Source organism: Argiope bruennichi, chromosome 5, assembly GCF_947563725.1.
Source record: "Argiope bruennichi chromosome 5, qqArgBrue1.1, whole genome shotgun sequence".
Classification (NCBI taxonomy): domain Eukaryota; kingdom Metazoa; phylum Arthropoda; class Arachnida; order Araneae; family Araneidae; genus Argiope; species Argiope bruennichi.
In genome coordinates, this window is record NC_079155.1 from 52,356,815 (window position 1) to 52,373,176 (window position 16,362).

General features: G+C 24.5%; 1 protein-coding gene across 2 annotated transcripts in view; it reads right to left on the reverse strand.

Annotated features, from left to right (window-relative positions):
- Window positions 1-483: 483 nt before the first annotated feature.
- The window catches only part of LOC129968868 (leucine--tRNA ligase, cytoplasmic-like), a 59,247-nt gene continuing 43,368 nt past the window's right edge, over window positions 484-16,362 (reverse strand). For both annotated transcript variants that reach the window (XM_056083178.1, XM_056083177.1), the window contains 13 exons: window positions 13,240-13,388; window positions 12,816-12,963; window positions 11,971-12,241; window positions 10,929-10,992; window positions 8,141-8,321; window positions 7,371-7,605; window positions 7,089-7,217; window positions 6,249-6,353; window positions 5,078-5,185; window positions 2,832-2,936; window positions 2,631-2,726; window positions 1,436-1,565; window positions 484-730 (listed from right to left, as the gene is read on the reverse strand). In XM_056083178.1, the coding sequence (XP_055939153.1) occupies window positions 525-730; window positions 1,436-1,565; window positions 2,631-2,726; window positions 2,832-2,936; window positions 5,078-5,185; window positions 6,249-6,353; window positions 7,089-7,217; window positions 7,371-7,605; window positions 8,141-8,321; window positions 10,929-10,992; window positions 11,971-12,241; window positions 12,816-12,963; window positions 13,240-13,388 (1,927 nt within the window). In that variant the 3' untranslated portion in view covers window positions 484-524. The remainder of the gene's footprint in view (window positions 731-1,435; window positions 1,566-2,630; window positions 2,727-2,831; window positions 2,937-5,077; window positions 5,186-6,248; window positions 6,354-7,088; window positions 7,218-7,370; window positions 7,606-8,140; window positions 8,322-10,928; window positions 10,993-11,970; window positions 12,242-12,815; window positions 12,964-13,239; window positions 13,389-16,362) is intronic.

Sequence of the window (16,362 nt, forward strand, 5' to 3'; positions counted from 1 at the left end):
ACTACTTTAATTTGATGCAATTAAAATTAAATAGTTGAGTCTTTCTTCTAATTCTAATCCCCAAAATTTTCCTTGGTTGAAAAATATTATTAAAAAATACATAGAAATATATGGACATTTATTTAAGACATCATTTAGGAAATTCATAAACTACAATTACATCAGTATTAAAATGTTTTTATTACAGATGAACACATGATAATCAGTTGCAAGGAAAATTCAAATCAAATTTGACAGGATATTTCAGATTGTACAAAACTTATAATTTATTCCAGTTTTTAAAAAAAGATATAACTTTTATTTAAAATGATTTGATTTACAAAAATATTAAAACTGGAATCACAACAAATACACCAATTCACAAGTACATAAATTATATTAAAAAATGTTTGTCATTTTCGGAATTGTGCAATGGTATAAATTATTATTTCCTATTCACTGAGTCCATATGCTTCATGTAAAAAAAGTTATAATTCCAATAAATAAAAATTATTAGTCCTTTATTTTATTAAAGCAATAAATAATCATTCTACTACATAAGAAACTTGTGAACCGATTTCGAATTTCTTTCCATTTTCCACTAGAATGATGTTTGCTTTCTCAAGTTCTATAGAGAACTTAGATTCTTCTTTTAAGAGGGATTTTCCATTTTCTGTTTTTCCCAAAACTGGGATAGTTCTAGGTCCCACAAGTATATCATTATACCTGTACAATTTCACTTGTCTGCTTTCTGTAAAATAAAAATATTAAAACTTTTAAAAAAATAATGGTAAAATTGAAACAATTTTACTAACATCATATACTAGTTGCTTCAGCTACGAGTTGGTGTATTATAGCACTATTAAAAATGTAAATGTCTAGTTTATTTACCTTCCAACTTTCTCTAGTTTTTAGCAATGAAAGAAAATCATATAATTAAATATTTGATGAAATAATAAAAATGGTTTGAATTTCATATCAATAATATATATTGTTTAAAATTAAAAATTTTTTTAAAAAATGACAAAATTCAGGAAAAATTTGAATAATTTCTAAATTGCTATCAATAAAAAGATTTTTTTTTTAAATTTTAAAATGGTGTAAAAGTCAGGTATGTGCATTAATATTTTTGGAAGTTGTCATGGAAAAACACCAAACGTCAACTTAATTTTTAATTAATAAAAATTAAAATTTCAAAAAAAAAAATTGCTCTGAGATACACATTCCCATTCCCAAAGGGAATCTAAATTTTTCTCTAAAAATATGTTTTAAATCTTGTTAATTTACATAAATTGAACTTTTTCCAATTTTCTCTTTAATTCATGAAAATAATTTAAATAATTATAACTTAAATAACAAGTAGTATCAAATCTATTTTATCATATTTCATACAATATTGTTTAAATTTCTTATTAAATGCAAAGAGGAAGATACAGAGGAGCAGTTTTTAATTTACCTGGTACTTTTTGTGTTTTACGAATTCTAGAAATTAAGCCAGGGACAGTGGTACCATCATAGACAGGAAGTTCGATTTCCATGTATCCACTACAGGGTTGTTGATTAATTAATTTCAGTGTAACAGATGGCTAAAAATAAGAAAAACAAATTATACATAAGAAACATTATTACAATAGAATAAGATTTGTTCATATGAATTTTTTTTTCTAATTTATTAAAATATATAGCATAGAAACTATTTGTCATTTCTAAGATAACTTTCATTTCAACACTCAATACAGTTTTCAGCATTTAAAAGCAACATTCCATTTATTTAAGACAAGAGATTAATTAAAATCATATCTTTTAAATAAACAAACAAAAAATTTAGGACTGCAAAAATTCAAACAGCTAACACATAAATATTTTTGAATCATTTGCACACAGACATTTTTGAATAAGAAATTTAATGAAGGTGTACAGAATAAGAAAAAAACAAAGTTACAAACAAAAAACAAAGTTAAGAAAATAACAAAACACACAACTATTAATTAATAATGTCTTTCATAATATTTCAATAAAGTTTTTCTTGAAATATTATTAAATACTATACACTCTATCATTGTTTGTATTCAGACACATCTTACTAAATTAATTTGCATAGAATAATTTATTTTAGAAGTATATAAAAGTTAACTGGAAATGAACAGTTACAAATCAAAAACTAGTAAAAAATGTTCCTGCAAAGTTTCAAGACAGGTTCTTCAACAAATAGCTTCACATTAAAAAAAGATTCAGATATTTAGCAACAAATGAGTTGAAAAACGATTCAATAATTGAAAAAGGAAAAAGTTTGTAAAAATGCATAGTTTTATGATTCCTTGCTTTTTCTCTGAATAGCTTTTTAAAGACTTAAATCATTCTGTTTTGAAATTGTGAAGCTCAAAATAGTACTTATATAATAATAATAAAATTTTTAAAAAATTAAAATTTTTTATATTCAACAAATATTTTACATTAAATTTTTTTTATTTCTTTAGCAATGATAATTTAAAAAATTCGCATTAAACTTTTTTTAAAAAATCACTTTATGTTTATTTATCATAAGATATTCCAACAGATTAATTAATGCAATAATAAGAGAAAAATTGCAATTTTCTAAGATCACGATATACTATACATAATAATGTATATGTATTAAAACATACACTTACCGCTGTAGAGTACACAATAATTGGTTCACCTGGACAGCAATCTTCAAGTGTTTTATCATCAGATTCATCTGTGTATTTAAATAATAGCTCTTCTAACTAAAAAAAAAAAAAAAAAAAAAGGATAACTCAAATAAAGAAATGATTGACTATGAAACCCTTTAAATACAGCAAGCATGTAAATTTCATGTATATAATACTCACATCTAAAGTACTTAGGAGATACTCTTTATTTTCTTTGAGGACAGCCATTTCATCAAAATCCAAGAAAAGATTCAAAGCACTGATTCCAAGACTTTTTGTTTTTTCCTGAAATAAATACAGAATTTATGGAACCCAAACTATTTCATATAAAGATAGGCAGGGGAAAAAATCTTAATGAGTTTGATTCATGATTATTACAATAATAAATAAAATATTCTGCTTACAATAAGAGATAATAAAAGAAATTATTTTAATATAAATTCAATAAAAAAATGTTAAATTTCATTACTGAAGTTTTGCTCTGAAATCAAATAATAGTTTCTGATGAAAATTTATAGTTAAAATTTGTTTCCAAATAAAAAAAATTGTCTATATTCTAAAAGAAAATCAATATTTTTGAATTAATGCAGATGTTTGAACATAAATATTGCTTGCAATTTGTTTTTAAAAATAATTTATATGTCTAAAATTTCAGTATGATTGTTAAAGTACACAACAAACTTTTATTAATGACTAGAATTCTACATATTAATTTAAAACTCAAAAATTAAAAATTTGGTTATATCTAAGGAATTTAAGCATATATATATATATATATATATATATATATATATATATATATATATATATATATATATATATATTTAAAAATATATATTTATTTAAAGCAAAAAAATTTAAAAAAATAAAGAGCCTTATGAAGTGAATAATTCAACAACAAAAGAATAATTAATGCAATGGTTTACCTGAGATTATAAAGTAAGCATTTATCTTCATAAAATACTTTTTTGCTAATACTTTTAATTTTTTAAGCATGAATAATTACAAAACTAAAAGCATTTTAGTTTTGTAATTATTAACATGCAACTTTACATTAATTTAAATCATGCAAGTCATGCCAAATGTTATGTAGGAAAATGATTGGATTTAATGTAATGTAAAAACTATGAAACTTTTTTTATTATAAAGTTAGCTAATTGTAATGAGAGAAAAAAAAATGACAACAACAAAAACAAACAAAAAACAATTGCAAGTTGCAAATAAAAAAAAAAAAAAAAAAAAAAAAAAAAAGATTTGAACTAATTTCTATGTTTTTGAATTCAATAACACATTATTTTATCATTGACATAAATGCCAATGAAATTTGCAATTAAATAATTATTAATTCTGGAAACAGATAATATTTGGACGAATCATATAGCTTTAACTCTATTAAGGAGTAAAATCCATGTACAATGATTAAATAAACTAATTTAGCCCTCATCTATTCATAAAGCAATTTGCAACAATTTCTGTCAAATGCTATACATTATAACAGAATTAGAAATGCAATTCCATTATTTATAGCATAAGTTATGAAACTTTAAAGGTTAATAGATACAGTGTCTTATATCCTCAAGGTTATGATAAAAAGAAAGCTTAGGAATATACTTAACTTATACATCAAAACTAACTAATTCCTTTTGTTTCTTTAAGAAAATTTTAAAGCATTGTGTGAAATATTCTGTAGAGTAGTCATTAATTAATTAAATGGTTTTTAAAAATTTAAAATTAGAATGTGTTTCTTGCATTTGTTGATTTATTTAAAAATAATAATAATTAAAAAAAATGCATACACACACCCAACAGAATTAGATAAATCTTTGCTAACACAAACTGGTCCAAGTTTTTTCAACTTTAATAATAATAATAAAATCTGAAAAAAAAGTTGCATATCTAATGCAATTTTTTTACATATCTATCCTTAATAATAAAATTTTATTTTTCCAAAATAGTAATCTCAATAATAATAATAGTATCAGAAATAAATTTTTACCATGATGATAATCGTTAAATATTTATACTGGAATCTCTAATAAATAGAAATAACAATTTAAAAATAGTCTTTTCAAGTCAGTAAATATTAAAATCACTTTAAAATAAATGGATAACCAGACTTTTTTTTTTATCAGTTAGTGTTTTATCAAAAAATTTTTAGACTTTATTCTTTTTTCTAATAAAATTAATTGCATTATTATTATGTATAATCACAGAAGAAAGTTTTTAAAATAGTTCTTCCAAACACAAAACGCTCTTGAACAGCTAAATAGCATTCAAAATTTTATCAAGAATTTAAAGACTACAGTCCTCTTGATTTAATACACAAAATTTTCATAATTCTGTCTAAAAATATTATTATATACTTCATATATATTTGCATTAAATAATTTTTTTTCTTAAAGTTTTCAAAAATAAAAAGGCTTTACCTTCATGACTTGAGCAAAAGGCATCACTTTTTTCATATACTTCTTCAATTCAGAGAGCTTGCCAAGTTCAACAGCTATTATTTTGTTTTCAGGAAGACCCTCAGGTTCCTAAGAAGAACCAGTATCAAGACAATTCAAAAGAAAAATTATAAATTCATCTAAAATCTTAGTTTCCAAAAGAAGAATTAAAAATTCATATAATCAAAAGAGATAATTTTTATCACAAAATTTTTGTGTTCTTTAGAAAGGAACACTTCCTTACATTTCTTTTTATAAAAGTAAATTGTTTCCATCAAATGATTAAATTAATCATAGTTTTTAAACTAGGCATAAGTAGAAAATAATTTCAAAGGGATATTGAAAACTTTCAATGAAATTTGTGATGGTATCTTAAAATTTTCAAAATGCCATTTGTTAAAAATTAAATTTGCTTTCAAAGGATTCCAAACTTACATCTTGTTCAGTAGCAAAAAAGTTGCAATTATTAGAAATAATTTCATATTTTCTTGTTTTCATTTAAATGCAATTTGGCATTATTAATGACACAGAGATTAAATCTTGAAAGAAAGAGAGAGAGAGAGAGAAAAAAAAACCCTTTGAATACAAGACAGAGAAAACTTTGAAGGAAATTTGTGATGGTATCTTATGATGTCAAAATATCCCACAAGCAATCGAATCAATTCAAATTTGATAAATTTCTTTGAGCTAAATTTTTTAAAATGCCATTTGCTAAAAATTAAATTTGCTTTCAAAGAATTCCAAATTTACATCTTGTTCAATCATAAAAATTTACAATTATTTGAAATATTTTCATATTTTTCTTGGTTTCACTTAAATGTGATTTGACACTATTAACGGAATAGAGATTAAACTTTGGATGTATTTGTTGATTATCCTCTGAGGTAAACATTAGAAAGATAAATTAAACTAGTTAACAAGGTAATTCATAGTAAGCACTCAACAAATATTAATGGCAGACCTAATATCTTATCTATAGCAAAGAATAAGTTAAAGGATAAATTAAAGTACAATTAAAATAAAGTATAAATTTAAACTTTACAAAATAATGATCTTTAAAAATAATTTTCTTAAAATAGAAATTTTCAATATTAGAAATAAATCTGTATTAAATAATTCATTCTTAACACTTTTTACTATATATATATATTACCTTATATAATTTCTGCAATGTCTGTAAAACAAGAGATTGCCATGGTGGGAATGTTCTTGCAACCCAAATTATAGCATGTGTAGGCTTAGTCACTGGAACTCCTTTCTATTATAAATTTGAGAAAACAAATTGTAAAAAGAATTAGAAGTAAACACTGCAAAAATTAGACAGTCCATATTGCTTCAAATTATGTAAAAAAAATTGTAATTATTTTATAATGTAAGGATTTCACAATAAAAAGCAACAATAAAAATATTTATTTTTAATACTAAAAAAAAAAAAAAAAAAAAAAAAAAAGGAAAGGAAAGTTGAGTAACAAGTCTGTTAGCTCTTGATATAATTTAAATCTCTACTGTAATTATTGAATTTGGGATTTACATATACTTTAAAATACCCACAGGATGATTTCTAAAATTTCCATTTATTAAAAAGTAAGTAAGATACTGGCATTTTTCAATTTGATTATCTAGCAATTCTGGCCCTTAATTTTAACAATATTTTTATAAATATGTTTATTTAAAATTTAAAACAGTACTCTTCACAAACGGTATGAAATTAAAAATGCTTCTACTAAAAATTTAATTCATTATGTTCACACATTTACGTTAATAGTAAGAGAAACATTACAGTCATAAAAATTTTTCTTCTTAATAAACTGAAAATGGCATTTTCTTCTACAATTTTTAAATAAATTCTCTAATATTTATATGTTTAAATGCCAATTTTCTGTATTAAAAAGTCAAGAGGAATGAAACTGAAAAGTCAGCATGAAGGCAAACTTTTAAATTTACTGTAAGACCACAGTGAAAATAATAATAATAATATAACTTCACTTATTACCTTTCCTTTTAAATTCTTTTGCCTCAGTCTGAAAGTATGGACGACATCCATGAAATATGCTGATGCTTTTAAGAGAACACTGTCAACAGGAGCAGCTTTTGGCCATTTTGCTTTCATAATGCTTTCCTTCTGCAAAATAATGCAAAAAGAAATTAAAACACTGCCTACAGACTTTAATTTTAGTGGAAAAAATATTTTAGAATGAAAAATATAGGAAAGCAAAATAGTGTTCATAGTTTAAGTCAGAATTCATTAGAATATTACAAAGAACAAAAGAATCACCTTTCCAAGAAGTTTCCATAAATGTTCACACAAATGTGGACAAATAGGACTAAGAAGAAGAAGCTGAATTTCAATAAATTTCAAAACAAGATCTCGATTCATTTGTTCCTTTACTGTAAGTTCCCTGTATTTGTCTCGGGCAGCTTGGAATTCAAAGAAGCATGTTCGTAGGGCTTCTTTGTAGAGCATTTCCTCATAGTTTCGTTCACTTTCTCTAATTAGGTGATTGATTTCACTACAAAAACAGAAGGTTTTAGGGGAAAAAAAAGATATTTTAAAATAAAGTATTACATAGCATCTATCTATATTAGCAATAATTTAAATCAAATATAAATAAGTGGATTTTAATCATATTATCCAATCTTATTGTAAATTATATTTTTAATGTGCTAATTGTCAGTATCTAATGACTTAAGTTATATTTTTTCAATATAAAATTGCTATTAAAACCATTAAAATAATTTAAAGAAATAACATATGCTCTAATTTATTGTAAAGTACGCCATATTAATCAATCAGATTTGAACTAAGTACTGTTATTTTATTGATTCACAATATCCATATAGAATTCATTTATTAAAATTTTAGAATTTATGACTTTTCTAAATATTATAATGTATGATTAATATATGTTTAACTATAAATATAGTGTATAAATCAAAAACAAATATAACAAAATTAAACTAAACTATTTCTTTAATGTTAATTAAGCACTAATTTCAGAAATTAAACACTGACAAATATTTTAATAATATAAGTGATATTCATACTTGACAAACACTTTATCATTGTAAGTTTCTTTGCCGCTTCTTAACTGGTCTTTGGTGGCCATCATTTCTTTAACCCATTCCAAAAATGAATATAATCGCAACACTCCTGCATCAGCCATATTTTCCACAAAATTTGCATCTTCAATTCCATCGCCAGCATCAGCCAGAGACATTCTCATGCCTGTCAAATAAAAATATATTTAATTCAGAGCTAAAATATTTTCTAATCTGTGTTATAAAATAAATATTTTGTGACTATGACATACAGTTTTTCCTTTTTCTGAAATTTAGGCTAATTTCACGTTATTTCTATAATTCAAGAATAAATATGCTTTTGATTTTTATTAAGTAAAAGAAAAAAGTCTAATAAAAAATATCTAATAAAGGGCTAAAATTATTCATAAGAATTCAAACAGGTCCATCTATTGAAACTGAACTGAAGGTTGGATAATAATAATCTAATCAATTATTAAAAAATAGATGTAAAATAAATCAAAACATTGAGAAATTTTTACTTTTTATGGTAGAAATCTTTATTAGATACAAATGACTTTTTAAAGAGTAACTTAAGTCAGTGTAAAAGAATGTTTAATTAATATTGAAATATAAATTAATTTTCACAGTATATCAACTTAAGATGACAGATGCAGAAAGCTGAATAAATCATAATCATAGGTACTATGTGAAGAAATAAGGCAACTGAAATAGAGAACTTTAATTTTAGTCATAGTTTTATTTCAAAATATATTAATTATTTTTAAATACACTACAATCATATTGAAATGATCATCATAATACATCTTATATCCTATGCTACACGAGACAACTGAATTATCAATCTGTGAAAACAGATGCTTTACAAAATAACTATAAAAATCATTGCCCTCCTCCTCCCTCAAATGCATAAAAATCAGTAATATATAATAAAAGCTTATTTTACCTGAGCCACAATAAGAAATTATCATTTCTTTTATTATTAGAAATTATCACGTAAAATAAAACAGGGCATAAAAGCAACATTAAAGTTAATTATTTATAACAAAAATCTTCCATCAAATATAGCAATACATTTAATCAGACAAATTTTATGTACTATTTTTTATTGTACAAATAACTTATAACTATAAAGATAATTTTTATTAGCAATTAAGTTTCTTTCCCTTTTTTTCATACAATTATTTTAAAATTTTAGCAGCAATCTAAAAATGTTTGATTTCAATATAATGTTTCATGAACAACTGAATTTTTCAGTTAATCAGTAATTCATTTTCTAAAGTAATAATACCAGCTATCAAAACATGCTTAGTTCTATAAAAGAATTCATGATTTCCAAGTTATTTTAGATTTACAATAATCCATTGTGATATATTTAATAAATATTATATTTGTTAAATATATTAAACTAATACATCAAAATAATGCAAGTTTCTAGACATTCTTGACTAATTCAATATTTTCAAATAATTCTCTTAGATTTAAAATAACACAACCAACATATTCTTGGATTGGCTTAACCAATCTTCAAGTAAAGAGGAAGGGGGGGGGAGGCAGCAAAATAAATAAATAAAAACTAATATGAGGAGAAGGAAATTCAAAGCCATCATTTCAGAGGACACCAAATTTGGATATGAAGTGAATAATTCCATGCTGTGCCCTTTTAAGCGATATTTTAAACACTCTTTCATAAAATGAAATCTATACTCAAATGTTATCATGGAATTTAAATGTATCTTTGCAAATCACCTATCATTAATCCCCCTGAATTAAATTCAAAATAAATCTTTTGCCTCAATTTAATTTGAAAATTATTTGAATAATCGAATTTCCATAATTATTTTAATAAATGGATACATTCATTTGGTTGAAGGTGTATGCATTCATTAAAATTCTTTTTAAACTTAAAACACACAGATTAAAACAATGGTAAAGTTAGGTTTTGTGTGTGTAAAAAAAAAAAAAAAAAAAAAAAAAAGTTAAAAATATTATTATTATTATTATTTATTTATTTTTGCATTACTCAAGAATTAATCAAAGGAGAAAAATAAAAATTTCAACAAGGAAGAAGTTTGACTTTAAAATTTTGATAACATGTAGCATATATCGAAAATTGCACAGGAATTTGGAAATGCATCTTATCTTGAAAAGGCAAAACGCCAATGGAAGGCAATCAGTTTAGTAACAGAAGTGAAATGTAAATTGTTCTACAATGCCGATGCTGTATGCTAATTGGCCAAACAGTGTAACAAAATGCTAAATTAAACCAATTAATTTATCTCAATTCCCCACTCTTGTTTAGCAGGAACTGCAATGTGTCATAAATACATTAAAATTCTAAATTTATTGCACAGCCCATTTTCAAAGGTTGACAATCTAACCTAAGCAACATTATGACAGCAAATAAAAAATAGGTTATATTTTAATAAAATAATACAAAGAATAGAGAAAAAAAATACAAACAGAATTCTTTGTGTGCAGCTTATTTGAATCGTATTTTGTTAAATATTTTTAACTTAAGTTTGAAATAAATTTATTGAACTCTAAAATAATGTACAATTTGAGCCCTTTGTAAGTAAAGAAATTAATTTTATATGAATCTTTGAAATTACGCAAGGATAATAAAATTCAAAATATATTATTGGTAGTTTGAACTCCTTTAAACAAAGGTAGGTATAAAGAGAAGCTACATGAGACAAATTAACTGTGTACAAAATAACAGTAATGCATACAATATATAGTATAATTTAGTATATGCAGCTTAATTGAAATTAATAATAAACCAGAATCATACCATCGGCAGAATACTTTTCAATGGCTTGAGAAAGTGTAAGAAAGTTTCCAGTAGATTTAGACATCTAAAAATTAAAAATATATAAAATATCAGCAAAATATAATATTTTGAATTTTTTTTTTAAAAATTGCTAAGGATTCATGTAACAATTTCTAATTATTATTATATTTTTCTATCAATTGCACTCAGAGCATTAAAGGATTTTTAATCACTATTTTTTTTTTTACATTATATATAAGTTTATTTTTAATTGAATGGAAAATGTTTTGATACATTTTTATCATTATTTTCTAGAAATTAGAAAATTTACAAGGTATTGAATAATACCAGCCATCAGTTCACAAGAAGTCCAAATTTTTCCAAGCATATAAACAACGGCAAACTTTGAGAATATTGTTTAGAAACAGGGCTATATAGATTATTGAACAAACAAGTTTCATTACATTCTCCAAGAAAAATGGTTTTGCAGCAAAAATTAGGACTTACCGGAAATTAGGAAGAAAAATTTATGGGCTTGCAGCTATAAGTTATTATATGTGATACATAAACTATTATACACTTTCTTTTAAATCAGCATTAAAAAATGTGGAAATTTGTTGAAAAAAATTATATTTTTGAAGTTGGATTTATAACCTTTGAGTACTATAAATGTAAAGAATGATAATAATTAAAAAATGACATTGCAATATATTATACACATTTGTTTTACTTGATAATTTATGATCATGTTAAAACTACTAAACCAATCAGCCCTATACAGCACAAAAACAAAATACAATGAAGATTATTCAAAATGAAAAAGTTCTGCTCAAGATCTAATAATGTGATACAAGTTATGATTATTGTTTTTGATAAATCACACAGAATAAAATTAACTTTGGAGACTTAGACCAGGAATTAGTAATTTAAACCTGAAGGATCTTTGAAATAATTGTGATATTGGGAATATCATCATTAAGTAATAATTATAGTATTTCCGTAAAGTAAATAAAAATATTAACACAAAATTATTGGGAAATAAATACTTCAATTCATAACAAACCTTTTCTGAATTTAAAAGAAGATGACCATTAGCTCTGATGGATTTGGGCCACTTATCAGGATGATTAGGCCATATGGCACAATGATTATAAATGAAATAAGTCAAATGATTGGGGACAAGGTCTTTTCCTGAAGTTCGGACATCAACTGGATACCAAAACTCAAATTCTCGCTTCAGCTTCAACAAAACACTTTTCTCCATTTTTGTTTTAGGATAAGGAGCATCTTTGAAAAATATGTAGTCCCACACTTCAGGAGTCAAATCATTTGGTCTAAAAATATATAACATTAAAACTTTATTCACTGTTGTTAAACATATTTTATATGAAATTTTGTTACAGATAACAATGGATCAATAGATAAAGTAACAGAAATGTTGTAGTAAATTTAAAAAAAAAAAATGTTTCTGATCTGAACAAAAATTTGTTCATTTTTTATTTGGCATTTGCTATATTTTATTAACATGCAGCTGCATTTATTAATAATAAATATTACATTTCAAAAACAGATTATTCATAGAATTTTTTAATTTTGGTGCATGAAATACCTTTAAGTATTAAAGGTCAATTTGTCTAATTTTTTTTTAAAAGAAAAACTTTTATTTTAAATTTTACCTAAGTGAAGCTGTAGACAGATAAAAATGAATTTTCAGGTTATAATTTACATATTGTTTATTATTAATCAAAATCACTGAATAATAATTTTTAATAACAAACTAAAAATGGATATTTTTGTTTAAAAAAAAAGTGCATTCTTTTAAAAATTTATAATGTATTATAACTGATACCAATGATACATATTGAAAAATAAAAAGTTCATGTAAGAAATAGAAATAATTTATTTTACTTTATAGCTAGGGGAGATCCTTTCCTCCCATCAATGCTACCCTTTACTCCACCATGTAGTAAATGGGCAACAGTGTAATACGCCATATAAATGGTGGAGTCAGACAAGGATTCAATTAACCAACTTTCATCCCATGGCAGTTTAGTACCTGAAACATAAGCCAAAAGGTAAATTTCAGAAAAAATGTAATGGGAATAGAAACTATTAACATTATCAGTACAACATTGCTGCTACAATTAGCAATACCATTGCAAGTATTTGAAATGATGACATTAAAATAATGTTTTACAACATCATGGAATAATTACAAATAAAATTATTTAAAATAAGTAAACACAAAAATGTAATATGAAGATTCCTAGTCTTCAAAAACAGGATATATAAAAACTAAATTTAAAATTATAGAATCATTTCATTTTATTACCTAAACCATATGATCTGGAGCAGGCATGTTCTTTCAGCCAATCAAATGTTGCTTCGAAGTTCTTCCGTACTTCCTCATGGTAAAGATTCATATTCTTCAGTCCTTCTAAAGCTTGACTCTTCCAAGATGGTTCACCATAGTCTAAATACCTAAAAAAGATAATAGCAATTTTATAAGCTATATTAAAAAATTGCTGATTCATCAAAGGAAAAGGAACAAGAAGAGTGAATCCCTCACAAGTCCAAAGCTTAAAAAACACAATATAAAACTAAATATGCAGAGATGATAAATATGTGGTCAAATATTTATAACTTGAATTTTCCTAAATAATTAAATATAAAATCACCAATAATTAAGATATAGAATTATTTCTTAATTATAGATTGAGGTATGATAAAATATTTTAATCAATCATTCTTCACGAATAAACTTCCAGTATACATAGGAATGAAAAGGGGGTAAATTTACTTCAGTCTCCATGAACATAGTTACATATCTGCAATTATAATGTTTTTTTCAGATTGGAATGAAAATTCCTTGCAGTAGGTTAAATGACCAAAGACAGCATGTACAAATTTCTAGCTACTTCACAAACTAAGGGGGGGGGGAACGTTTTGGATCAAGCATTCTTAATTTTTTCGAAATATATTGTACTCTCATCTGGTTAAAGGAATAATACATCACAGTAGTAAAACATATAACATATTATAGTTTCACATTTCAAGTTCTATAGTTTATTTTTGGTTTAGAATAGAAAAACTAGAATTCGCACAAAATAAGATTATTAATCTATCTGTAGTATGCACATATTAATGTGTTTCTTCATAATATTTATAATTAAAAAAAATCAGTGATAAAAAATAGTTTTTTAAAGATTTAATTTTTGAAAACATATAAATACTTGTACATTTCTTTCAAACAGCAACAAGCTAAATTAGGTAATTAGTGGATTATTTTTATATTAAAACTGACAAATTTAGAAATTTTGTTACCAGATGCCAGCACAAAATAAAGTGATCAGTTGAACACTATTCTTTCTTATATAGACATCAGAACAACTTTTAAAAAAATTGAAATAATTTATATATAGTAGCAAGTACTTTAAATATTATACTTTTAAAATAAAGTCAAACTTCTATGTTTAAAACCTTTTTCAGGTATCTTGGATTTTCATTAGAAAAGCAGTTTCTGTATATCAACTAACGTTTCTTTGTATTGAAAAAAAGGAGTTTAACATAAAAAAATCTTATGCATACTTATTGCAGTCAAAATGCAACTATGGGTGTCATTTGTAAGAAAAAATATAAATAAGAAGAATTGCTTCATTAATTTTTACTAAAATAAAAATTAATAAAAGATCAGAAGTTGCTAATGGAAAAAGATTAAATATTAGCAGGTAACTCATCTGCTTTTGCTCTATGCATCTCTTTCCTAATTCAGAATGAAATTTATTTTAAATTCAGTGTAACTAGTGAAAAAAATTAACTTCCTTTCTGTACAAGAACATTTTCAAAAAGAAATTAGAGACTACATTCTCTAAAAAAATGAATAAAAATTTAGATTCCTTTCTTGTATTTCAGGATATATTAAATATATATATACTGTTAGCAAATTTACTAATTACATTAATTTTGAATAATTGTTTTAGAAATGAAATGATAAAAACATTCAATTTATATTTCAGTTTATCAAAATTTCTTCACAAATATTTTATTTTAGATTATCAATTTTGATATACAAAGATTCAACTAAAATTATATATATATATATATATATATATATATATATATATATATATATATATATATATATATATATATATATATATATATACAGTTTAAAATTTCAGAAATCAACATTACAGTTCAGTGGATGTATAGCAAAATAAACCAATAAAAAATGACTATTTTACACATAGACAACAAAACACAGCTAAAGCAGACACAGCATCATGAAAGCAGCAAATCAGTAGTAAACAATCACAACAAGTACAAAACAGCTAGAAAAAACTCTGCAGAAAAGAGACTTTGCACGACTATTCTTGCTTCTGAATGTCTACTAATCATTACTGTCAATTCACTTAAGCTGAAACTGACTGTTGGCTCACAGATTAATCAATGCTTGACTCAATATAGATTTAGTACTGACTGATTTCTCAGCACTTGATTCATCGTGTGTGTGTGTGTAATATTATTTGTTGTGAAGCATGATGCAGTTTGAAGACAATGAAGATACTTTTAATTTCGTGACGTCGTTTTATTTCATTTTGAAGAAGCAAGCATATGTACAAGCGACGAGCACACAGAACGACACAGAAAGGAATGAGGGAAGAGCTCTTGGACATTTTATCCCTGGTCTTATATAACCTATGATTTTGATAGGGAAAAATACTTCTTTACAGTGCTAATGTATTATGAGATTTCGATAGGGATTTTCGTTATACGGGTGGACAAGGTAGGGGAAACACAGGGAGATTTTAAAAAAGAATTTGCTTGATCAGCGGTATGTTATCTCGTCACACGTAGTGTGGGAAAGTTAGATTTCAGCTGATTCAACAAAGCTTCTCTTGAATTAATTAAGTAGAGACAGTGGAATTGGATCACGAAATAAGAGAATATTTTAGAATGAAGTTACTATGGGCTAAATTAAGAGAAAATCTTGAAAATTAATTAAATTGAAATTAGAGTTAAAATATCATTACACACACACACACAGCTTTCATGACAAGACAAAAAAAGTTCTAGAAAGATCATCAGAACTCATATCCTATTGGATATATCAACAAGATTCAAATAGACTTTGGAAATTTTTATTTTGTCGCCGAGGCTGGGGGCCATTGACACAGCAGCCATTGCAACATGCATTAGAGCTATCTAAAATTATCCTCCCTATCACCATGAAAACCATCATGCTGGGATGCAACATCACAAACTCATAATGATATATAAATAAAGGCATATTAGAAATAAAATGTTATACATATTTAATTAGTTTTAAATAAAAATATTATAAGATAATACTCTATCAACATTAATTAATTAAGTTAAACAAATCAAAACAAAAATCAAAATTCGAGAATAGTATCATTACAAAGAGAAGGATTATGCAATATGATCTTTGAAA